The sequence below is a fragment of the Ischnura elegans genome, chromosome 3, assembly GCF_921293095.1.
Source record: "Ischnura elegans chromosome 3, ioIscEleg1.1, whole genome shotgun sequence".
NCBI classification, from domain to species: domain Eukaryota; kingdom Metazoa; phylum Arthropoda; class Insecta; order Odonata; family Coenagrionidae; genus Ischnura; species Ischnura elegans.
In genome coordinates, this window is record NC_060248.1 from 11,288,102 (window position 1) to 11,312,648 (window position 24,547).

The 24,547-nt window shown below is 39.5% G+C and overlaps 2 protein-coding genes across 4 annotated transcripts in view; one reads left to right on the top strand and one right to left on the bottom strand.

The window, feature by feature from the left end:
- Positions 1-6,179: 6,179 nt before the first annotated feature.
- LOC124154912 (putative mediator of RNA polymerase II transcription subunit 12) lies at positions 6,180-21,857 on the top strand. The gene is made up of 5 exons (XM_046528685.1): positions 6,180-6,331; positions 12,744-13,374; positions 15,574-15,806; positions 16,615-16,782; positions 21,360-21,857. The coding sequence occupies exons 1-4, from the start codon at positions 6,180-6,182 to the stop codon at positions 16,772-16,774; spliced, it is 1,176 nt and encodes a 391-aa protein (XP_046384641.1). The 3' UTR covers positions 16,775-16,782; positions 21,360-21,857.
- Positions 15,813-24,547, bottom strand: part of LOC124155437 — a 43,593-nt gene continuing 34,858 nt past the window's right edge. For all 3 annotated transcript variants that reach the window (XM_046529252.1, XM_046529251.1, XM_046529253.1), the window contains exon 11: positions 15,813-16,770. The gene's annotated coding sequence lies outside the window, so the exon portion shown is untranslated. The remainder of the gene's footprint in view (positions 16,771-24,547) is intronic.

Here is a 24,547-nt window from a genome sequence, read left to right on the forward strand (position 1 = left end):
GCATTCTTCTACCTTCCACCCATTACCAGAGCTATCCTTCACCTATTCAATCTATTAACTCACGTAAATAAATAAATAAATAAATAAAATTAGAATTTCATAATACGACCGGCTTCACGTGCATACTTTTCGATCGTCAGGATATTTTTGCTTTTTTTTCCTCCTTGCGTGTGTGTTATGTAGCTGTTTATTTATTAACCATACCACGATAAATGTGAAAAAAATAAAATGTAGGCTCCCGACCACATTTAATTTAGAGGTATTAGCAAATGATGTCAAATCACGTTCTTTTCATAAAAATGGCGCCGAGATGTGCCTAATAAGCTTGAAAAAGTATAAGTTTGTACGTAAAAGCACTGCATAGTTCCCTTCTGAGTTTATTTTAACATGCTTTTTAACATCGATGCATTTCATGTATGACGCAAAACCATTTTTTGATAAAAGCATGCGAAAAGTACCCATTCGTTTTTCATTTCACTTTTAAAACTTTTGAACAATGGCACCGGCCCAACAATAGAGCAACAAAAATCGATGACTCTTCATCAATACCGTGCCGAAATCTTATAAATACACTTACTTACGCGTCCATAGGACGGCGTGTTCCGATAAAGCGATGCAAATGGTGTTGACGGTAAAGAGCTTCGCACCAATGTGTTCCGCGCACCACATGTAGCATAAGAGCACTTTATCTGCAAATGTTTTGAATGTACCTAAGCTTCTTATAGTTTACTTGTTTCGTTATAACTTGCCAATAATCCAATTACACAACAATCGTACCACAATACCTAGATTCGCCCCAAAAACGGACGTCGATGATAACGCGAATAGGGTATAGAAAGCGCAGTGTCAACTCCCATTTTATTGACTCCTCCACCTATAACGTAAGTGAAACTTTGAGTAATCGTGAAAATGTCCCAAATAACCCCATCGCCTTTCATCGAATGCCTTACCTGAAGTGTAAAGGGAGGTTACAGAATAAAAATTAGCTATAAATATGTACTAGGATTAACGAAAAAAATACATTCACACTTCGCGGGGTACATAGAAAAGAATAGCGTTAGCCGGACGACATTCATCATTTTTCTGCAGACATGTAACAGCAAACTACAGCCCTTTGAAATTGATTTGAGACTTATCGATTTATTTTCCGGCGTTCAATTATCAATTCCACATCATGTCCACGTTAATTTTCATTCCGAGGAGTCTTCTGCAACGATAAAACTAGAATCGACAAAACACGGTTTCGAAGCGCATGAAAAAATTGAGTTATACACTGAACGTTCCTAAGTTTCACGTTAATTTTTCCTTAAATTTAAAATCGACCAAACCCCTCGCTATATTTCTCCATGTTCCCGCGCGCATTGACGCACGAGTACAGTAATCTCACGATGAGAGATCCGCAAGGATGATATATTTCGATTTTTTTTCATTAAGCGGCCTCAACTTATGCCTCGTTCACATTACGATTGTCCGAGCGATCGTCCTAACGACAGTTGGCCGAACTAGCAGTGTGAATGCATGTCCTGACAATAGTTGACGTAGTTCCGAACGTTGCCACTTAACGATGGTTAGAAGCTGGGAGACCGGAAACGGATGCGCCAAGAGAAAGACGAAAAGTTCGTGAAGCTTTATTTTTTTCATGGATTTGTCCTAGGAAGGAAGAATATCCTAGAAGTACATATACGTAATACACATATATAAGAAATACACGTTGAACACAGTCTTGTCCCTTCATACCTCAGCAGCTTTGTTAACCGTCAATTTCCCGTTCACTTTAGATGTCAGCACTAGAGGGCAGCACAGGTTTTAACAATCGTCGTGTGAATGCACGATAGTTCCGACAATCGCTGGAACAATCGTAATGTGAATGAGGCATTAGAGAACCCGCTACAGAGCTTTAAATCGCCATCCTCACGTCCTTTGGAGAGGCACGTGGCTGCACAGAGCTGGCTCACTTGACTAAACATGCGAAAGGTCCTCGGTCGATACCCTGCGCAAAAGATAAGGACATTAACCTCGATACAAATGGCATTGATAACCAGTTGAGTTTTTTAAAGCTTGTTCACGATCGTGCAGGTATGTTTGGGAAATGGGCCCACATATATTAACGCAATCATATTGGAATTTTTAGAATAAGCAGAGGAAACCCTTTGCAACATTTAGTTCTACTCCGGGCGTAAACATTTTTTATTCTGAGAAATAAAAAAATAATGTGCAAACTTAAGATACAGGCGTCAGCTGGTAAGGGCGAACTTTGTAAAACTTGAAAATTTCAAGACGATTTCGTAAGTTTTTTTAAACAAGAAATGCGTCATAAAAAAGGCCGGTGGAATGAGGGTGGTGCGTTTAGCTAAACGTGAAGTTCGAGTCAGAGGTGGATTGAGGGTGAGGGAGAGGGCGACCGCCCCTATGTAATACCGGGAAAAAAATCTGCAAACATAGGAAAGATGGTAATCATTCGGGTAGTCCAATGCAAGTTTGCATCCCACCGATTCTAAAAACAATGTTTGAAGATAATGGAAGACCGAAGTGCAAGAACCAGATAATTACCACTTTTTGCTAATTCACGCTGATAACGAATTTCAGCGGACCACCGTTCTATTTTGTTATGAACGAGATTTCGTTATATTCATAATAAAGGATTTTGCTACATACACCTCAGGATTGTCAGATTAAATTCTGTAAATCGTCTTCATTCAAGCAACAGTTCCATAGAGTTCCAATGGACTCAAAGAATAGTACGTAATAGCAGGGATTTCGTATCATCCGTAATAGTTACATGCGGGAAAATTAAAATAGGCTATCATAAACATGTCCAAGGGATCGGGAACTCACCTCGTCATAGGCGGGATTTTGTTACATGCGTGATCGTTAGAAGCGAGTTTTACTGTGTTTAATTCCTGCAAATACGAGAAGCCCCTCCTGCCCTTTAGCAGCAAACATTGTTACGTTCAACAATAAGTTCAGAATAAGTTCAGCCGACATTGTCGTAAAATTTTGTTCCACTCTCTGCGTGCAAGAACCATTTTTTTCTCATTTTTCTCCAAACTTCTCCTTTAGTTACTATCTCGTTCTTGGACTCATTTCTTCGCTTCGAGAACAACTAAGTTGCCGCTTGTCTATGAGCATCCACACTAACGCTGAGAGGCATTGTATGCCACCAAAGCCCCTAAAACAAAGGCTTGAATCCGCCCCTGGTGTGGAGAAAATACTAAGCGGAAAATAGCTGAAGTATTTGTAAAATATCACGGACGGCGGTAATTTGAGAAGCCAAATAAAACTTTTCAATGACGAGGGCCATTTAACAGAACATGCGGTCGGTGCCAAAGAGAAGAGCATGAAACTCAACTCACGCGGTAACGAAAACCGGTCCGAGTCCCTTCAACATTCCTCTGTACCGATGCTGTTTTCATGAAAAGGCTCTTGGAAAATCTGAGAGACACTGCCGAAACTTTCGTTGGTGCATGAAAGTGAGAGGAAGGCATGAAAGAGGCATCGCGTGCCTCGAGGAGAATACCTTCCACATATCCCCCCCTCAACGCCAAGGGCCTTCGCACAACAGAGCAGAGAGAGACCATAGAACTATTAAGAGAGAAGCGACTTTTTGAAAGCCCTGCCGTACTAATATCCCACATAGCACAAAATATCTTCTAGGTGTCTACAAAATATCTAGAACGTCTTCAGCTAATGTCTAGAAAATATCTTGTAATATCTTCTAGAGATCTAAAAGATATTTTGTAGATATCTGAATGTCCACTTTTCTGATATCTACAAGATATCTTTGAGAAGATATTTTCTATACATTCATATTCAAATTGGATCCATTGAGAAAATTCAGGGTAAACGATTCGCTAATGATCTCAGCCAACATAGGAGGATTTATGGGGGGTGCAAGGTAGCTCGTGCCCCCCCAGATGGTTTAAAATTAGGCAAGAATTTCAACACAGTTTATCAAAATGATCGTTTTATTTTGTGTATTACAGAGCCTCAATCAGTGGAATAGCGAGTGAGTGGGTCTGGGGGGTCCGGTTCCCCCCAGTTTTTCATATATATACATTTCAATACATTGAAGATATTTTCTAGACATCTAGAATATATTTAAGATATCCAAGGCATTGAAGATATTTTCTAGATATCTAGAAGATATTTTGTGCTATGTGGGCAGGAGCTAAAACTAAGAAGAGCATTTTCGTTCGTGATAGAATCGTTTAGACAGAAAGATTCATTGGAAGGAACAGAATGAAATGAATCATGCAAATGCTCCTCTGGTGAGATCGTCCGAAATTGTTCAAAACAAACGACGAATCCAAATCTACTTGAGTTATTTGTGTTCGGCTGCGTTGCCAGTGAATCGAGTGATGCAGCTGCCAGCCGAATTCACCGAAAATTGATCGTTCTTACCAGGGGCGCAGCCAGGAATTAAAGCTTGGGGGGGGGGGGGGGGGGTTAGGTGCAACTAATACCGGAGTGTGTTGGGGCATGGAATATCCACCAGGATAAGCGGTATGTGCGAGATTAAAAAATTGCGGAATTTTTAAGATAAATGGTTCAAAATAGTGAGTTTAACGGCTTTCTGAGGGATATTTTATTAATACTAACACTATTCTATTTGTAATATCCATCCAATCAAGTAAAATGGATTAAACTTAAATATTTCTCTGAGCTCTGGGGGAGGGTTTTAACCCCCAAAACCCCCCCTCGCTGCGCCACTGGTTCTTACTGAACGATGGTAGCAGATTTGGATTATGCGAGAATAGTGACCAGGAAAATTTGGTGACTTGAAGTTTTACTTTTGTTTGCCATCTGTAAAAGACGGGTTGGGTGTTCGTAATGCAGATTGGTAGACCAAATGAATGAATTTTAAAGCGGTGAACTATATTGGCATCATTTTGTGAACATTAGACTTTATTTGAAATAAAATAAACAGTTCATCTATGATGAAATTAAAAAAAAATCAATTGGGTCCACTACATATAAGTCATGAATTCGCAGATTTATTTCAGTCCAAGGAATCGCGTATTTAAATGATTTCGTACATTATGAACGATTTGAAGAATAGAATCACTGTCTCAAGTCAAATCACCTGAACCGAATCCTCAAAATGAACCGTAACTCCAACCCCTAAAACGAAGACAATTGAAAAAGGGAACACAATCATTCATATTACATTCGTAAACGTAAGCGCTATTATTTCAGATTGTGGTAAATTATAAAATAATCCGAAACCATATTAGAGGGAGGAAGTCTTCTCTACATGCCTAAGTATACACATAAATACTTTCATATATGACAGGAATTTTCTTAAAATATTTCATTTTCCTGCTCTTCCGATCGCAACTCTTTCATTGTTTTGCGAACTTTGATGGCGGCCGCGGTGAACTTGGAGCAACAATGGAAGTTCCCTTCATGAATACAAAAAGAGAAAACACAAAAAAAGACACGTGATCGCACCTGTGGCAACCATAGCGTGGGCCCGAGAAGTCGAAGGCCCGTGGCTCAGGTCTCTTTTTCGTTCTCTTATACGCAAACTCAATTTTACCATCCAATTTACACCTGAAGATATTGCCAAGTTAAATGACGTCATTTTGAATGATTTTTCATCTCAAACGAAGAAGGCAATCAACAATTTTAAATAAATACGACAAAACATAGTTGTAAATAATGGCGAAGTCCTTTTTATAATAACTATTACTTGAATGACCACATTAATGAAAGTGATTTAGAAACTGATAACGAATAATTTGCCCTTTTCAATACGGAAGAATTACAAGTAAATATTACCTTCAAAGTATCAGTTTGCGGTTATTCGAATACGCACAGTTTTTTTTATGAAAAACCTTAACTTCGGATGACGACATTAAACTTCGGAGAAACCACCGCTTAAGGCAGTTTTACCAGTAAAATACTGTCATAGATGAATCTGACTAACACAAATTTCAAAAGGCTCAACTGAAATTGAGCTCGACAACGTTTTTTCTTCTTTTATTCCACCCGATATACTACCTCTAACAATCCCTACCCAGCTCTCGCCTATGACTAACAATGGTGCGTATTTTCTATACGAACGCACGCTGGTTTTTTTTTGTCGAGCATCACACTCGAATCTTTAGCAAACAGCGGAGAGGACTAAAAGTGGCCCCACCTATCTCTCTCTCCAGAACCCGTTCCTGCTCGCCCTAATGGTGGTGTCGCTGGCCGGCGCGCAGCAGCTGCAGCAACGCGGATTCGTCGGTGGGCAAGGTCGGCCCGGGGCGGCCGCGCTACTGCAACAGCAGAGGGGCGGAGGGGGGAATGTGGGGGTCCGGACCACGCAGCAGCAACCCGCGTTCAGGTGAGGCAGGAGATGGACCACGAGAGAGCATGGCTGGCGGAGAGTTTGAAAACACAGAAATGGGACGCGGATCGCGAGATGCTGCTCTCCGAGCGACCGACCCTAGTAGCAACAAAAGGATTATATCTAGATTTAATACGTATCATAGTATACACTGTACACATATTATATCTGTATAAAGTACATCCAAATGTCCTCTACGGCGCAGACAATATCTAGATATTATACGTATTATATCTGCTGCCATAATATGGATTTTATATAGATTAAATGCATATAACTTGTCGTAAATCTGTATAGGAGACCGGGGCAGGTTTTCGCATTTTTTTAAATTTATTTTTTATTTTGTTCCCCTGCATATTTACAATTACCAAAGGCGTGCCATAACAATTAGTAGTATATCACCTGCAATTAGAATTTATTGTAACATATGAAATATATGTACCTGTTTGTAAAAATATAAAGAAGTAAATGTAAGTCACGTGCGAAAACGTGCCCCGTGGCATGTTTTCGCGTAGCAATAAGTTATACTGGGGCAAGTTTTCGCATACACTAAAATATAACCGAATGGAAAATAAGAACACATATGTCAGGAGGTAACTGTATATTTAACACAAATGCATTAAGAAAGTTCAGCAAAACTCAGAATCATTGTCGCTCTCACAGTTAAGGCAAACAAAAAATAATGATTCCCCTTTGATGCAAGAATCGTGTGCCCATCTTTTGCAGCGAGTGCATTTGACCCACTGCTCGCTAGATTTGGAATTAATAAATTTTTCCAAGCAGTAAATGCACGTACAGTCGGTCTCATATTCATCAATGGAATGGATTTGAAATAGATTTTTATTTACTGACTTTGCCATTTTTCCATCGTTCTTCATTGTCTCTTTGTTCACCTTTTTCTGTTTCTTTTTTCCTTGCTGTAGCTTTTGCCATTTCTGTTTAGCTCGTTCCTGTTCCATATTTAACTGATTCTTAAATAGCCGAATTTCTTTTTTTTTCACCATTACCTGGTTTTCTTTCTGGGTCGAGCTTTTTCGAACGGCCTGACATCCTCTGGCGATGTACAAGAAGTAGCAGTAGTTGTAGGGATGTTTTCAGCTAACTGATCCAAATTAAATTCAGTGGAACAGTTTTCAACATTGATCTCAGTTGGATCAAGCCTATCCGTGAAATAACTTGGCATGAAGTCGGTGTCAGTAAACACCAACTGATTCCAAGGGGCACTTTTTCGATGGCGAAAACTTGCCCCGCATCGTATTCGAAAACCTGCCCCGTCGCCATTATTTTACTTTAAACCAACCTAAAATGGTGATAATAAATAATGCTTTGTCCAATACCTATATCGTTAAACACAGCAGTTAATGCTCAATCGAAATATATTATTAAAACAAGGTACAACTGAAACGGTATATGTTTGTTTTTAGTTTAAAGTAGGGCAGAAAAAGTTACTCACATGAGTAAAAATCAACAAAAGGTGACACTCCTCCACAACACTTGCGTCCCTGTCCTTGAAACTCACAAAACAGCCGTCGATGCATAGGCGCATCATTCGAGTACGATTTGTGTTGCGCTATAGCGGATAGTTTAGGAGGTAAAGTCAATGCGAAAACGTGCTCCATGCGAAAACATGCCCCGGTCTCCCCTACATATCTTGTACATGTCTCATGATCCCTGGTTACGCCGTAAGGATATTATTTGTATATTTTAAAGATTCTGGTATTCATCAAGGACCATGGATCATCCAACATGCATAAAATATGTATAATGTACATATTTGCAAATCCGTACACCGATGTATTTCGAAATCTTAAAAATATACAGATATAACCCTTTTGGTGCTACCAGGGGAAGCAGTGATTTCCGAAACGGCGCTCAATCGCAGTCGTTCTCGACAAACATTTCATTCATGCTTCCAATCAAAGAAATATTATAAAAAGATTCATTTTAAAATATAAAAAAATAATTAAAATTTGATGATAAAATATAAAAAGCAAACAAACAAGAGATCGATTAAGTAATCAATACTTCGGTTGTAAAACATCGAGTAATTCGCAATATCTATCATTTGACATAGTGAAATAGACTAGAACTTTTCATTATGTTAAATATCCAAGATTACCGGTGAATTGCGCCGGAAACTGTATCTTTTATTTTTCATTTGGAATTTCAATTTTTTAAACGCCATTTATTTGCAGATCCAGAACAATTAATATAAAATTTGCGGATATTAACATCAAGCTTTCATTTAATATGAAATAAACTATTTAAATCATATATTCTTGTCGTTTTTTTGGAAATTGTACCATGGATGTGGCACTATCAAGGCAAAATAATGACGCGAGTGTCAACGCACCATGGTCGGTAGTAAATTGTCCGCGTGAAAAGTAAATTTTCTATTGCTATCTCGTGGTTTTAATAAATAATGTCGCAGGCGTAAAAATGCACACCTCTAAGCTGCGATAGACTTCTTCGAGGTCTTTTTTTCTCGCTCAAAGACGGACATGAGGTCATTATGACTATATTCAGGTAAGACGACCTATATTAAATAGGATTCACCTTAGTCACTTATATTAAGAAGGTTGAAAGCTTTTAATATTCATCTGAAAAAGTTACACGATGCTTTTATTTTTTTCATAGCATGAAGTAGAAAATCAAATTCCTTGGCGCCGGGGTTTGGGGGATAAACCCCCCCCCCCCCAGTGCTCAGAGAAATTTTTAAGCTTAATCCATTATACTTAATTGGATTGATATTACTAATAGAATAGTGTAAGGATCGCTAAAATATCGCTCAGAAAGCCGTAAAACTCACCATTTTGAACCATTTCTCTTAAAAATTCCGCAATTTATTAATCTCCGTATCTACCGCTTATCCTGGTGGGTATTCCATACCCCCGCAAACCCCCCCAACCTTAATTCCGAGCTGCGCCTCTGCATGGGCGTACCCAGCGAGGGGCAACGAACTGCCCTCCCCCCCTAGAAGCATAAATCGCAAAGGTCTTTAAGCAAAATCAGTACTGAATTGAAACGAAAGTATTCAACAAATTTTCTTTAAACCCACGAAAAATGATATGCATTAGTATAAGATATATAATTAAAATAAAACTATTTTTTCAAGGAAATAATCTCATAAACTAATAAAGCGGTGTTATAATTCTCTTAAAATATTGGTTTCACTCACCTTTTCCATGCTAAAATGTCACAACTTGGCTTGCCCCCTCCCCTCCTGCGTACGCCCTTGGGTCTACAACGTCCATTGGATAAAATTTCACATTTGAGTTCATACGACCAAAAGGAAAACAATGAGGGGGATAACAGATATAATCTTTGTTTTTTTTTTTCCTCCCAATTTTTGGACACCCTAATGTACGCGTTTATGTACCTAAATCTATCGACATACTACCCCGCAGACCATCTCAATAGTCGTGTGACGGGGGTGTCAGGATACCAGCCATTACAAAAAAATAATTAATATGGAAATGCTCTAACGAAGTCCAGCCTAGTATTTATTCGAGTCTTCCATTGTTCGGGGGTAAAATTTCCATACCAATCCGTTCGGCAAAATATCACTCTTAATAGGGTAGTTTCCTTCATCAAAGAAAACGAAATGCATTGAATGCGATTCGTTACCCGCCATTAGTGTATTCATAATATACAAATTACTTGGTATTAGAAATACCGGTTCAGGCGAATGGCAATGATCAATTTTAACTGCATTTGAAAAAGGCCAGATTGGCGCCCATGCGATGCCACTCCACGTGACGTCTCAGGGACCTAGTTTCTATTCGAGTAGATAGGAGTTTTTCATCATCCGAGATTACAAATGCACGCATGAGGCACAGAGCTCAGGGAAACATGTCTTAATAATCACCTATTAAAACTGGCTAAGGTCGGAAAGTTTTCCTCGTTTGACAAGGTATTAATAATCCTCATTTAAGCCAAGCGCTACCAACTAGCAGGGTACTCTGCTACCTGCTAGCATCCTGCGCCGTATCAGCGCTCCAAGCCTCGCCCCAAGGTCACCTCACTTGCGGTAGCGGGAACCAGATTGACGTCACACGTAGTTTTCCCATCATTTATACTTACCCGTCGCGTTTTCGCGCGCTTGAAAATTTTCACTTTTCATTTAATCGCGAAAAATAGATATCGACATTTAAAAATCTAAAAGCGTGAAATGCGTTCTCCAGGAGTAATAATCTTTCGATTAAGGCAAGAGAAATAATAGGAATCCACCCTATTCATTTATTCCGTCGGACCTATAAATAAAGTGGGGTTCTAATAAGATAAGTTCAACAGATTCAGGCTTCAATTGGTGGAAGTTAGACATATTTAAATAAATAAAAGATCGTAACACTTTTCCGCAAGAATTACATTAATTCTTGCGGAAAAGTGCTACGATCTTTTATTTCTAATAAGATGTTCATCGTGTCGCTCTTAAAGATTTCTATTTTAATTGCTCAAGCAATGGAAGCCAATCGTGCTACCTACGAGTCTCCATCGTATCCCGGTCTCATTCGTACAAAATCTGCGTAACTCTTTCTGTACGCTCATTGCAGTTTTTGACGAATCGCGCACCTTTGCTTTGGATTTCATCGATATCGATAGAATACAAAACAATATAGATATATACCGAAATTCACGGATTTCTTCGCTGGATCCCAAAAGGTCGATACAACTCAAGGTGTGGCCGGACGAGTGCGAAATACTTTGTTCTGTATTTTACCTTTTCACCCGAAAACTTCCCAAAATCCACCAATATGTTGCCGAGTTGCCTAACTGTGAAGGATACGGCGAATGTGCACTTTCAACCAAATCCTTTTCACACTCTCCCTGTCATTAAGGTGCAAACTCTTTATTTCTTAGGGGGAGGGAATTGGCCCCAGAGCTCAAGAGAATTTTTTTAGTTTAATCCATTTTAAGTAATCGGATTAACATTACTTATCGATTAGTGTAAGGATTGATAAAATATCCCTCAGAGAGCCATAAAACTCACCATTTATCTTAAAATTTTCTGGGGGAGGGCCCCCGCACCTCCTGTGTACGCTGGCGAGTACTCTATAACCCAACCCCCCAGTATTAGTTGTGCCTAAAACCTCCCCCTAGCCTTAATTCCTAGCTGCGACCCAGCTCAAGTGCATACTCCTACCTGGATAGGGTGGTTTCCTATTATTTTTTTATTGCCTAAATCGAAAGATCATTACTCCTAGAGTACATAATTCATGCTTTTAGATTTTCAAATGACAATATCTATTTTTCGCGATTAAATTAAAAGTGAAAATTTTCAAGCACGTGAAAACATGACGGCTAAGTATGAATGCTGGGAAAAGCCCAAGTGATGTCATTCTGGTTCCGACTGCCACTGTGTGAGGCCACCTTTGTGCAAGGCTATCAGCACCGCTACGACGCAGGCTGCTTGTTGCCAAGCACGGCAGTATCGTAGAGTACCCTGCTAGCAGGTAGCGCTTGGCTTAAATAAGGATTTTTAATACCCTATCAAATGAAGGAAACTTTCCGACCATAGGCAATTTTAATAGGTGATTATTCAGAAATGTTTCCCTGAGGTCTGTGCCTCATGCATGCATTGGTAATCTAAGGCGATGTAAAACTCTATCTACTCGTATAGAAACTAGGTCCGTGACGTCACGTGGAGTGGCATCGCATGGGCGCCAATCTGGCCTTTTTCAAATGAGGTTAAAATTGACCATTCCCATTCGTCTAAACTGGGGTTTCTAAAACCAAACAATTTGTATATTATGAATAAACTAATGGTGGGTAATGATTCACAATCAATGCCTTTCGTTTTCGTTGATGAAGGAAACTACCCAACGCTATTTTCTGACAAGTCTGTACTCAGAAAATGATTATGGGAGGGCCAAATATGAGAGGAAATTCCTAATGGTGGGGAGGTTTAACTATGAGAGCTGTCAGCAAAAATTTTGAGGATGGTTTTAACCCATTCACGCCCCACCTGCCTCTCCTACTTGGAGCAGGTTCACAGCAACTCAAAGACATCTGCATGACGTGACCCATCCTAATTTTCTCAAAGTGTAAATTACCGGTGCAAAATTCAATAAAACAAGAAATGTTACTCTTTATCATTCGTAAGTGAAAAGTGTACTTCATTCTACGATCTTTCATTACTATGTTAAATAATTATGAATTTTTTTTATGGACAGCAATGATTGAACTTACATAAATATAAATTAAATAAAATTTGATTTTTTGTCCTTCAACAATATTGAGAATATTCAAGTAATTACCATTTTTCAAATTCGACACTGAACAACAAAGCGCTAAATAATCAATCATCTAAAAAAAAAAAGAGCCCACTTTTATGAAATGCTTACAGGTTAAGAACTCAAAAAGTTACTGAATACATATAAAGTTTGATTCACTAATTGATTGATTGCAGGCCTGTGCCCAGAGCTCAAGTCCAACAGAGAGTGACACAGCAGTCAATAAATACACAACAACGAGTGGCTCCACTCGCAAATCCACAAGTGAGCCCAGTCGCTCCAAATCCTATTCCACAACAGCAGCAACAACAAGCAATCAACGTGCAGCAAAGGACTGTACAGATTCCTGCAGCTCAACCTCAGCAGGTATCAGTGAACCAGCAGAGACCATTGCAAGCGATCAGGTTGCAACAAAAACCGGTGGCACAAAGGGTGGTACAGATACCAGCAGGATCACCAAAACCAGTCTCCTTCGCTCAACAGAGATTAGCACAGACAGCGATCCCACAACAGCAAGTCATCGTAGCACAGCAACAAGATGTCCAAATACCCTTTGCACAGCACCAGCAACAGTTTACATCCCCCATCACAACTAACCGAGAATTTCCACAGATCACCCCGCAGGAAGCAACTTTAGAAGATAACGTCAACACTGGCTTTGCCCAGGATAGTTTCCGGCCACAGGAGAATGCTGGAGTGTCCCAGGGAATCCTGAGACAGAGCCCTCAACCAGTTCAAAGAAAGAAGGTCCGAAAGCAGAAAGTCAAGAACATCAACAGCAACACTGGCAACTTCCCTCGAGAACTGGTAAGACAGTCTGATGAAGGGACATGTTATCAACTACACACAAAAGTATCAGTAAGGCCCATAACCTCTATAATTATTCGGCAACCTAACACCTGTAATTATTGGGATACCTCACTTCCAATGGCAAATAAATTCGTAAATAATCAAAAAGTGGTGAAATTTTGCGATCAAATGATGAGGGATACCGAAGAAATAGGTTCACAGAATTCCACTAATCCTAAAGCGTTTCCATTATGCTATGTTTAGCGAGATATTTTCTCACATGACAGTTTTATGCACGATACTAGGGAAGTTATCCATGGTAGAAAGATGAAACATAGTTCAAGGTGTTCCGCAAGGAATGCATCACTCTGTTTCTCCAATGCACTCACTTTAAGTTTAGCAGTAAAAGTTCATTCTCAGCAGCAGTAAAAAACCTAAAAATGGATTATTTGTGAAAGTTAAAGTAGAATTTCTCATTGTACCAAGCTGGAAAGTCACGTGGACAGCAGAGACTTCACCCACACACATATACTAGTAGCCTGCATCCAAACACAATATGTATACGGTTTCACTCTGCCAACAGATAGAGCGAATGCTCTGACAGAGAAGGATTCAGGTACCCTTCTTCATCCCCTGTCCTACTAGAGGTGAGGGCCAACAATTGGGTGCTTTCCTATTACTTTTTTATTGCCTAAATCGAAAGATTATTGCTCCTTGAGTACGTATTTCACGCTTTTAGATTTTTTTAATGGCGATATCTATTTTTCGCGATTAAATGAAAAGTGAAAATTTTCAAGCGCGCGAAAATGCGACGGGTAAGTATGAACGCTGGGAAAACTCCCATGTGATGTTGTTCTGGTTCCCGCCGCCGCAATTGAGGTGACCTTGGGGCGAGGCTCTGAGCACTGATACGACGCAGGATGCTAGCAGGTAGTAGAGTACCACGCTAGCTGGTAGCACTTGGCTTAAATAACGATTATTAATACCTTATCAAACGAAGAAAACTTTCCGACCTTTGCCAGTTTTAATAGGTGATTATTAAGGTCCCTGTGACATCACGTGGAGTGGCATCGCATGGGCGCCAATTTGGCCTTTTTCAAATGACGTTAAAATTGGCCTTTAGCATTTGTCTAAACCGGTATTTCTAAAACCAAATAATTTATATGTTATGAATACACTAATGGTGGGTAATGAATCGCAATCAATGCCTTTCATTTTCTTTGATGAAGGAAACTACCCTATTGGGTGGGGGTGCGAAATGCTACAGGGACACTTGCTACTTTTTCCCTAAGCTATGCAGTCCCCTTTCTGGAGATAATTGGGTCATGCCCGTGTTTCCAACTCCCTGCAAGCCTCTAATACATACCTTCACCACATTTTCTGAGGCTTAGCCTCCTAAGGCTACCGCCATGGCCCTCTATCAAGTAAGTGTTCCCAAAGGTCCCCCACAGGTAGTACTTTCAGCTGGCAAACCTTCTTAGCTAGAAGTAAATTTGGAGTGCATCATAGCCACGTTTCCCAGGGTCGTTGCTTGCTCAATGTTCATAGGAAACTGGGAGTGGGGAAATTCTACGACTCTGAAAAGAAATCCTCTTCACCAAAGAGGATTTCTAGCTGGAAACACTCACTTCAGTCAGTGTAACCATCAATCAAGACAGGTTTAAAGTCGGGCAGATTTCAAAGACAATTACACTCTAGTAATGCTGTCGACATGTAAATTACAACACAATCAAGAACAAAAATCTACGATGCTTCAGTTCTGTTTAGCCTGCATTTTACAAGATTGATAAGATGTCCTCTTGAGTAAAAGATATGAGATTAAAAATCCGAGCATTTATCATATGTGCATTTAACTATCACAGCAGTTTGGCTGCATCAAAATAAGATGTTGTCATGCTATAGGTTACCAAAGTAGGTGATTTTCTCCAACACACCCTGAAATGCTTGCAAGCACTTTTGTAGTCGCAACTGCGGCAAACACTATTAAAATGCCTTTCTAAGGCAAAATTTTACCCTGAAAAATGTGGAATATTTCTAGGAAAATAATGATATGATACGTTTCTGTGTTCTTCGTCATTATTTAGCTATTTGTTTCTATACTCAAGAGTAAAAATTTTTTGTGCAAATAGTATTTACCTAACTTCCAAGATAATATGTATGTTACCTTAAATGTACCGAGATATGCTTCCAAAATTTTCCAATTTTTTTTCCATTAAGACGGAGGATGAGCAGGAGGATCAGAGGGAATGGGAAGAGATCCTGGCTGAACAGGCCCGGAATGCCAAGTACAGCTACTCGTCCACCGTGGAGGACGGACTGAACGACCAACTAGTCTCACGGCAAGAGACCAGGGACGGACTTCTGACGACGGGCTCCTACTCGTACAGTGACGGCTTCTTCCAACGAACTATCCACTACGAAGCAGATGAAAATGGGTTCAGAGTGACTAGGTGAGCTTCAGTTCAATATATGCATGTAATCCGCTAAGTTTCACATACAGTAGGAACATATAACAATCCAGTTCAGTGATACACTGCCAGTGGTTATAAAATAACTATCAAATCTTTTACGTCTTTTCACTTACCAAACGTGCCGATACTGATTTAAAAATATAGGACATTTTCCTTGAAACTCAAGTGATGTGAGTATCCTCCACATAAATGCTAGTTTTCTGAAATAATCACACCTTTAATCTAACTCTACTTCACTCTCAATGATGATATCCATCACATTTATGTCTTCTCTTCATTTATTCATTTCATATTTTTGTTTAACTCACAGAATCGAGAGATGAAGAAGACTTAACAGATATTATTGGATTCCTTTCTGTAGACTAAAAATTGCCCTATAATTTAAATAGAATTACGTTCAGACTCAAAAAATATCAACAGTTCAAAGCTATTGTAAAAATTAAATAGCATTTTGAACACAATATCTTCATATATCCACAAATCATTGAAAACATTTACCAAAGTGGAATAAATAATGCTATGTGTATGCAGAATAATTCACTGAAAATTTGGAACAGAATCACTCAATTTCACTCATTCCCCTATTCTGATGACATTTACAAACTACAAATTTAACATGTGTAATTTCTTTTACAACTACCACAAACTCTCACTTAACATAATAAAGATACAATGGACAATTAAAATCACAGACTTTGATGAGAAAAATTAAATGCATCTTCAAGATAATAAGTTGACCACACACTGCTGATCCAAATGTTTCTCTCCTTGCAAATCCCTGGAGCAGACAGGAAATCGAAGCTATTGGAGATGGACCACAACCTGACCCCAACGGATCAGCACACGTCACCAGTGAGTTTGGCAACGCACGCAACGAGTACGCCATCACAGCAGCCGACCTGGCTCCACCCGCACCCCCCGAAGAGAGCATCACCGGATCAATCTAAAGAAAGGAGTAAGCATTGCATCATTCAAATATTTTAAGAGTGTGAATTTGATATTTACTACAATCACCAAACAACCTCAGATTGTTGTTTGAACGAAAATATTGATGCATATCAGGGTTTTAACGCTTTGTAATGTTTATTACATTATATTTACAGTAATAAATTATACGTCAAATGAAAGAGCAACTCAAACAGTTTTGTTTTTAGCAACAATGCGCATGTGCGTGAAATGTTTCTGCTGTGATCCGCTAGAAAGCGGTAGTAGCAAAGATGGCGACTAGTGAACAGAGAGAGTTTTGTGTTTTACATTTTGCAAAGACTGAATCTGTGCAATGTGTGTTCCGCATTAAATTCGGTTGTGATCCTTCAAGTGACAATAACATCCGTAGATGGTATCATCAGTTTCAAGATAAGAGGCTGCCTTTGAAAAGGGAAGAGCAAGGGACAACCAAGAGTTAGTGATGAGACTGTTGAGCGAGTGAGAGTCGTTCACTCGTAGCCCAAAGAAATCAGTCTGGAAGGCTAGTCGTGAATTAGAAATTCCTGTGTTGACTGCTTGGTAAGTTTAAAGCAAACGCTTACAACTACGTCCTTACCGGTTAGAGTAATTACAGGCTCTAAAGCCTAGAGACCACAGATTACCTGCCAATTTCACCATGGAAATGTTGATTCTTGACGATGATGATTTTCAGGATCATGTTGTCTTCAGTGATGAATCGACCTTTTACCTCAGTGGACATGTAAACACTCATAATGAGCAAATTTGGGGTTACTGTGCAACACACGTTGCACAGTAACTACAGATTCAGTTTTAGCAAACTGTAAAACACAAAACGCTTTCTGTTCACTAGTCGCCATCTTTGCTACTACTGCTTTCAAGCGGATTGCGGCGGAAAAATTTCACGTACATGTGTATTGCTGCTAAAAAACAAAACTGTTTGAGTTGCAAAGCTGTTTGAACTGCTCTTTCGTTTGATATTTAATTTATAACTGTAAGTATAATGTAATAACTATTACAAAGCGTTAAAACCCCGATATTAATTTATAAACACCCTTTTCAATTAAAACATTTATCCTCCTGATAGTACAATCACAAAAACATTCTTTTCCTGCTGATGCCACATAGCGGCCCTCTTTGTGAAAGTTTGTTCCTCGGAAAGAAAGCAACACTATTCTGCCGCCTTTTGGTGAGTGACTATGAGGGGCTTCTTCACAGCAGATATCTTCCCAAGTACTTTCTACCAATAAGACAGCAGCAATATTCCACCTCATTCCCACTACTTCCTAATGGCCTTGGCATTGCAATATTTTGTGAAACACTTCTTTGGACACAACAAAACATTTCCCTGTATCAAGCGCAGATTGATCTGATACACCTTAAGTGAACTGCCTCACTTTTTTTCACCAACTCCCACACTCGGAATTTGGCTTGAATGAGTAAAAGTAGAGCTCATCCCATTCTAAGCTGCAGACATTCAGGGCTGGAAGACCTTGCAGTATTAGGATTTTTGGTTTGAGCCCAACACACACTTAACCCAGGACCCTTCAGTGATTAACAAAGTGCTCTACTCGTAGACCACCACACTCCCCCTTCCCGTGTTGAGGAGCAGAGTCAGTCTGGTGCAGTGACAAGTCCATGAGTAATTTCACTCACTCAGTGATTCAACCCAAAGGTTGGTTGGCATAGGTGAGGGTAGAGCTCACCTTGAACTAAGCCAAAGGCAGGTGAACATCACACATTCAGGGTAGGGGGGGCTAGTTCCTTTCCCTGGGCCACTTCGTACTTCAAGGATTTGTTTGGGGGTGTTTGAAGGCTTCACCTGGGATTTGAACTCAGGACCCCAGGATCAGCAGAAGAGTGCTCTACCCGCTAAGCTACTCCCACTCCCACATCAAATGCATAGTTTAAGGAGGCTGTTTAAGGAGATCCCCCTTGCATTGGGTTGAAACTTATAACGGATAAATGTGAAATTTTTTGAAGGTACCACATTACACAAGTACCTACATATTTAGCTGTAATTCCTGACAAATTCACCAACCATAAAATACTTGTTACACAACTCATAAACATGCACAATTGAGAGAAGGGATAACTGATTTTGGTAGACTGGAGCAAAACATGTGGGAATGAATGAGCCTATTTAGAACAGGTTCTACTACCTGTCCAGGCCTTCACACAAGTTGCAATTTCATGTTCATGCAACAATACATTAACTTGAGCTTAGTAATGTACTGTGTAACCAGGGCATAGTGAAAAAACTGCAGAGAGATCGTACAATTATGGTCTTTTTATACACACTAATGATACTTTACATTCAGAAGTCTTGATTGAGAAGTTGATTAAAACTTTTGCTGCCCATAGTGTATGGTAAAGGGATCTTGGGCGATTCGTGGTTCTCTTGGTTCATCTACCAACATATTGGAGGGGAAAGGTTGGCAGAAGAGCCAAGAGAAGGAACGACCACCCAAGGTATATACAATTCATACATGTACAGCAGGCACTCATTAATACTAAAAATGTTATTACTAAGATCTCGTTTTTTTCGGAGCAAATTGTTGGTCCCAATGAAAAGGCTCATCCAATCTATAATATAAGAAATGTTATTACGAATTTTTGGTTATCACAAAATTACAAACCTTAGTCCCAGAGGTTATAAAATGAGCTTCATTACGAAGTTCCACAGATAAGCAACAGCATTTAGGGTGGATACATATGCACTACTCTACGTCATAATAATTGCACTTCGTTTAAGTTCTCCCCGTGCACTGAGCCCAAGAGTGTCAATAATGGTTCTTTCTTAAGTAGGAGATACTTCATTATCCACGCAACATTATATAATAAGCTTAATTCCTGTGCAATCATTATGAACCACTCATCACTAATCGTAAATTTGCTGTATGATAAGTCTTCTTCCTACAAACATTCTACTTTAAGCGGGGTGAACATTTGAAAAGTTTGAGCATGCCCCAAATTTCACATTTGGCGCCTATGGAGTTGGCTGACGCCATGCGGCGTGGTATAGAGGAATTCGCACTCTGGGCGCAGTCTGAACAAAGTATCAATTTATCAGTTGGGAAGTCAGGAACTGTTCAGCGTTTCACCGATCCTTCCTTCCCACGGAGACGTTGATTTTTTCCAGATCCAGCCGCGTTGCAGGCGCAGCTAGATCGGTTCCTTGCAATTGTGAGTTTACGTAAAACTGTCATGCGGTGTTGCATTCTGCAGGATAACAACACTTTTCGACACCCTGCTAAAGTTCATGGGCTTACGAGCAAGGTCTCGGAACACATCCTTTTGGTATGTTGAGGACTTACTTCATTTGTGCATTATTCAACTGTGTATATCACATACATGACTGAAGCTATTCCGCAGAGCGACTATGAGTATTGAGATTGAAAAGACAATGAATATGGCAAGGTGTGTTTTTTTTTGCGATGATTCGTTAAAGAAATGCTCCTACGAATTTCGCTATGACGAACCTCTGGTTTTTCGGTCATGTAAACTTCGTAATAACGAGAGTTTACTGTAGCAACTATAAATATGTATGGTGGTACTAGCCTAAATCCACCATTTTAGAGTCCTGATAATAAAAACTTTTAGGGGAGACAATCTGCATTCCCCTTCAGCTTGTACCCCCTTATAGTTGAAACTTGGGTCCACCAATGACCTGGCGTCATCATTGTAGCCACTCAACAGCAAACTAAATTAATTTTAGGGGGAAGAAACCAAATTTAATTTGATAAAACCCAAGCACTTCCAATTTTGTATTTGTTCTGTTATTCTTCCAACTGTTACCTATTCCCCTCAAACCTGATCAACCTCCCTTCTAACTTCTCTTGACTGCATCTGCATTTTATTAACAAAAATAGCTAAATATATAGAGCTCGTTCAAGTCCACCCAAACGATGCTCTCTTCTCCCTCCATCCTTTATCTCTCAACGGTCTCACGGCAGACTTAAAATGCATTTCCAATATTCTAAAACTCACCATCGACTGCTCGATATTACTTTCTTTCATCAACTTTTAAGTTCCATCACAACTGCCGGCATCCTCAACATACCCACACCATAACTACCGACGCTTATGTCTCTTCTCTAAACTGACTCCCTCCCTTCACACATTCATCCCTTGGCACTTCCACTCAGCACCTTTACAAGCCTCACCCTATCAAATCTTGACATCTACTAACATAGTTTTATCTTTTTCACACTTCATGCACTTTATTTCTCATTCTTGTTTTTCCCAGTAAACTTTACTGTGCCACTTGGCCACCAAATGTCTACGTTAATTTCTAAAAATCAATGCATGTTACTTGGCCACAGTAAATTGGCTCAGAAATAGTGAGTATTCAAGGCCTTTAAAAGGAAAACAAGTAAATGTGCTTACAGATGCCCAGTCAGGGCCCTTCACACCACCTCAGTGTGCAGACTTAGGCCAATCACTCACCAGCTGACCAAGCCAGACAACCTCTGCCAAAGACACTATAAATACTAGTACCAACAACACATCGGCACACAGCCTCAAAAAATACATGCTGCATTAAATGTATACGTACTATAGTTTTCCCTTATTTTCTCTTCACAGGTGACTTAATCTCCTCCTGTTCAAGGAATCCAGCTAAGAGGGACCCGTATTTATGAAAGACAGCACAATTTCCAGGACCAGCATGCATGAATATCAGAATTTTCAGACCTTTGTGCACTCTGATGATGCTATTCTTGTGCTAACAATAATTGACAACACTAATCGTACTTGTATAAATCTTGGACAGACCCTATAACTAGATTCAACCTTGTAGAATTAAAAAAATGACAAGTGTAAATATTTAAATGATTAATGATGATAATGAACAATGAAAATTTTTACAAATTCAGTTCATTAGCAGTATCCTGGTGATTGGAAGAGCTACAAATATCGTCTAACTTTTCTCGCATGAAATTGTACAGCATTTTTTTGCTATCTTTTCACAGAACTTATCATTCTATTTTTAATTCTATTAAACAGCAAAATCAATGATGTATGATGTAATATTTTTGTAATTATGAGGAAAAATAATTATATAAATAAAATTAAGAAAAAGAAGTGGTGGTATCATTTTCTCAGCATTATGCTTGATACCATAATAAGAAATTCGAAGAATGTACTCCGCTGATGGTGGTTCTTTCACGGTTACTCCCTCGGCTAGCACTGTGGGAACAAAAGTTTGCACAGTTAACATTTTACCCAGAGTGATTTCAAAGATCACATTAAATCAATGTAATGGCCATAAACAGTGCCCTTTAATGGCTATCAAGTTGATGCCTTTGAATACCGTATTTCTCCGAATATAGTCCCCCCCCCCCCCAATTTTGAGGCTTCAGTTTTGGGAAAAGTTAAAAAAATGTGTTTGAATATAGCCCTTTACTTTTACCACAGGTATTTTCGGGAAAAAGGGGGGACTATATTCAGACATACATGTACGGTAATTTCTAACCTCATATTTTTTCTTTTTCAATTTTTGTAAAACAAATCAAATTGTTCTCCGTAAGAAGCTACTGTCGTCTTCCCTGCCTCATTTCCTTTAGATTCCACTCCATCCAAAGTCAGCGATAACTTCTTTCCTTTTGGTTCCCACAATCCCCCACCAACAAACCCCTTCGGCGACAGGAAGTGCTTGCATGGCCACGTAAGGTACGACATCTTGCTTAAGAACGTGATCATGGTATGCACCCAAGAGAATAACGGAAACACTGAGCAGAGGAAGGCGACAGTACACTGGGCAGTCAGCGTGTGTACACGACGGAAGTAAGAATAAAGTGTGATTGTTGCCGACATGAGTTCTTCCCTTTTTCTGTGCAATTTTCCCGATCAATCCCCGGATGACGACGACGAGAGGGTCTTGGCGACTTATATCTCTCTAATTAAGGATGAAAACATGCACTTTGACAGTATGCATGGTCCTCTGCTGGCATACTTTGAGGGTAATTTTCACTTTGGGGGAAAAGAAAAAAGTCTTCAGGGGCAAGGTCAAGGCTATACAGAGGTTGGGGAATCACAGTTAGGCCATTTGTTTGCTAGGTGCTTGGTATCCACAAACCCTGGATGCTGTCAAAGTGCTTGCTCTGACAGATGTTTCGGTCGATCACTCCATGAAGGGTACGAAGAGTGGAAATCTTGCTTACAGTAGTGTTGATGTTGAAGGAGCATACTTAGGAGACTACTTGAGTTTTGTAGCATATCTGTAATAAATTTCTTTAAATGGCTTTATGCTAGGGATGGAAGGATCCAGGATTTTTTTCGGACCTGGATTCGGATCGGAACCTTGATTTTCGGAGCCGGATCTTCGGATATTTTTGGATCCTAATGCATTTTCAATTGTCTGCTATAAAACGAAGTAATTATTCAACTTTCTTCTAGGTACATGCAATCAAAAGAAAGCAATTTAGATTTACATACATGTTTTAATATTTTTACTGATTAAAATCATTATTAAGCTTTCAAATTATTTAAAAAAAATGATAAAATCTTTTCAATCTCAGGATGTAAACTGTTATGCTTACGTTTGGAAATGAAAATACGTTTCAATCTCTGGATAAACCATTAACTGAATTTTGATATTCCTCACATAAGTTTCCCCCGAATTTTGTCACTTTCTCATCGCATACTGACTTGTGTTTCGGCCGCAATTGCTCCAGTAGTGGTGAGGTGGATTTTGCACTTCCTCACGATAGTTTCACGTCACAGTGTATGCACATGTTTCTCTTTATGTCAATAAAAATGTTTCTACACAATGAAAGACATTTTCATCGGTATATCATTAATCGGTATATCATATAATATATCATACAGTGCAACTGCACAATCTGCAATACAATTACCCATGTTTAGAACAGCATTAGCATCACGTGCGACGAGTTGCGAGAACAGAACGAGACGACCGCTCAGCGAGAGGAAGGGTTTCGTAGCAGAAGCACGTGAAGGAGAGGTGGAGGGGAAGGAGCGCGATACCTCCGTCCCTTCCGTCTTTTAAGCAACAACACTACGAATGAGGGAGTCAAACGTGAACATGTTAGATCTTGCTATTTTGCGACGTCGTTACCTTCCAAGCGAAGCCGGGCGACCTATGTGATATACACAGTTGGCTTTTCCGGGCCATATCTTCTTGTTTGACGGCACTGCTGCCACGCCTGTTTCTTTGATAATTGTGCTGCTTGGACAATGTAGAATATTGGTATAGTCTTGTTGCAACTAAAAAAACTTCAATCAATTTGAGTTTCAAAAAACTTAAAAAAACCTGAATGTGTTAGAAATGCGACACGTTTGGTCTCATTCTTTTTTGAATATCGAGCACGTCATGCCCAAAATTATCAAGACATATTGGGTCTAGTAAGTAACTCACCTAGTATTTCTCCTCTAGAAACGTAGAAATGAAGAAGGTAAGATGAAAAAGGTCAGTGGGTGAGATGGGGTAGGGATGAAACACGCTTCCATTGTTCTCATGTACCTAGATATTTTCCTTTGAAGATAATTATTTACAGACTGTATTACCTTGGAAAGGAAAAAAAAATATCAGAGGCATGGGATGAATGAGGGCCGAGGGTGTTTTATTTTAATCTGCGACGTAAGTCACTTTTGACATGGTTGTTATCCTGTGGCGTTGAGATTCTCCCGATGGTTGTTAAATCTCTTAGTAAGAGTCACACTATGTGCCTGTGGTATTTTGGAGTAAGAATTTCCACGGCTGAAATTCCGCGGCTTATAAACAAAATGGTTCATGAGTAGAACAAGCATCG

What these genes read in the sequence shown, in the direction of transcription:
- LOC124154912 (XM_046528685.1), top strand. Translation starts at nt 6,180, where the DNA reads ATGGTGGTGTCGCTGGCCGGCGCGCAGCAGCTGCAGCAACGCGGATTC. An exon ending in GCAACTTCCCTCGAGAACTG is followed by an intron (nt 13,375 to 15,573) that starts GTAAGACAGTCT and finishes TTTTCCATTAAG; the next exon opens with ACGGAGGATGAGCAGGAGGA. An exon ending in AATGGGTTCAGAGTGACTAG is followed by an intron (nt 15,807 to 16,614) that starts GTGAGCTTCAGT and finishes TCCCTGGAGCAG; the next exon opens with ACAGGAAATCGAAGCTATTG.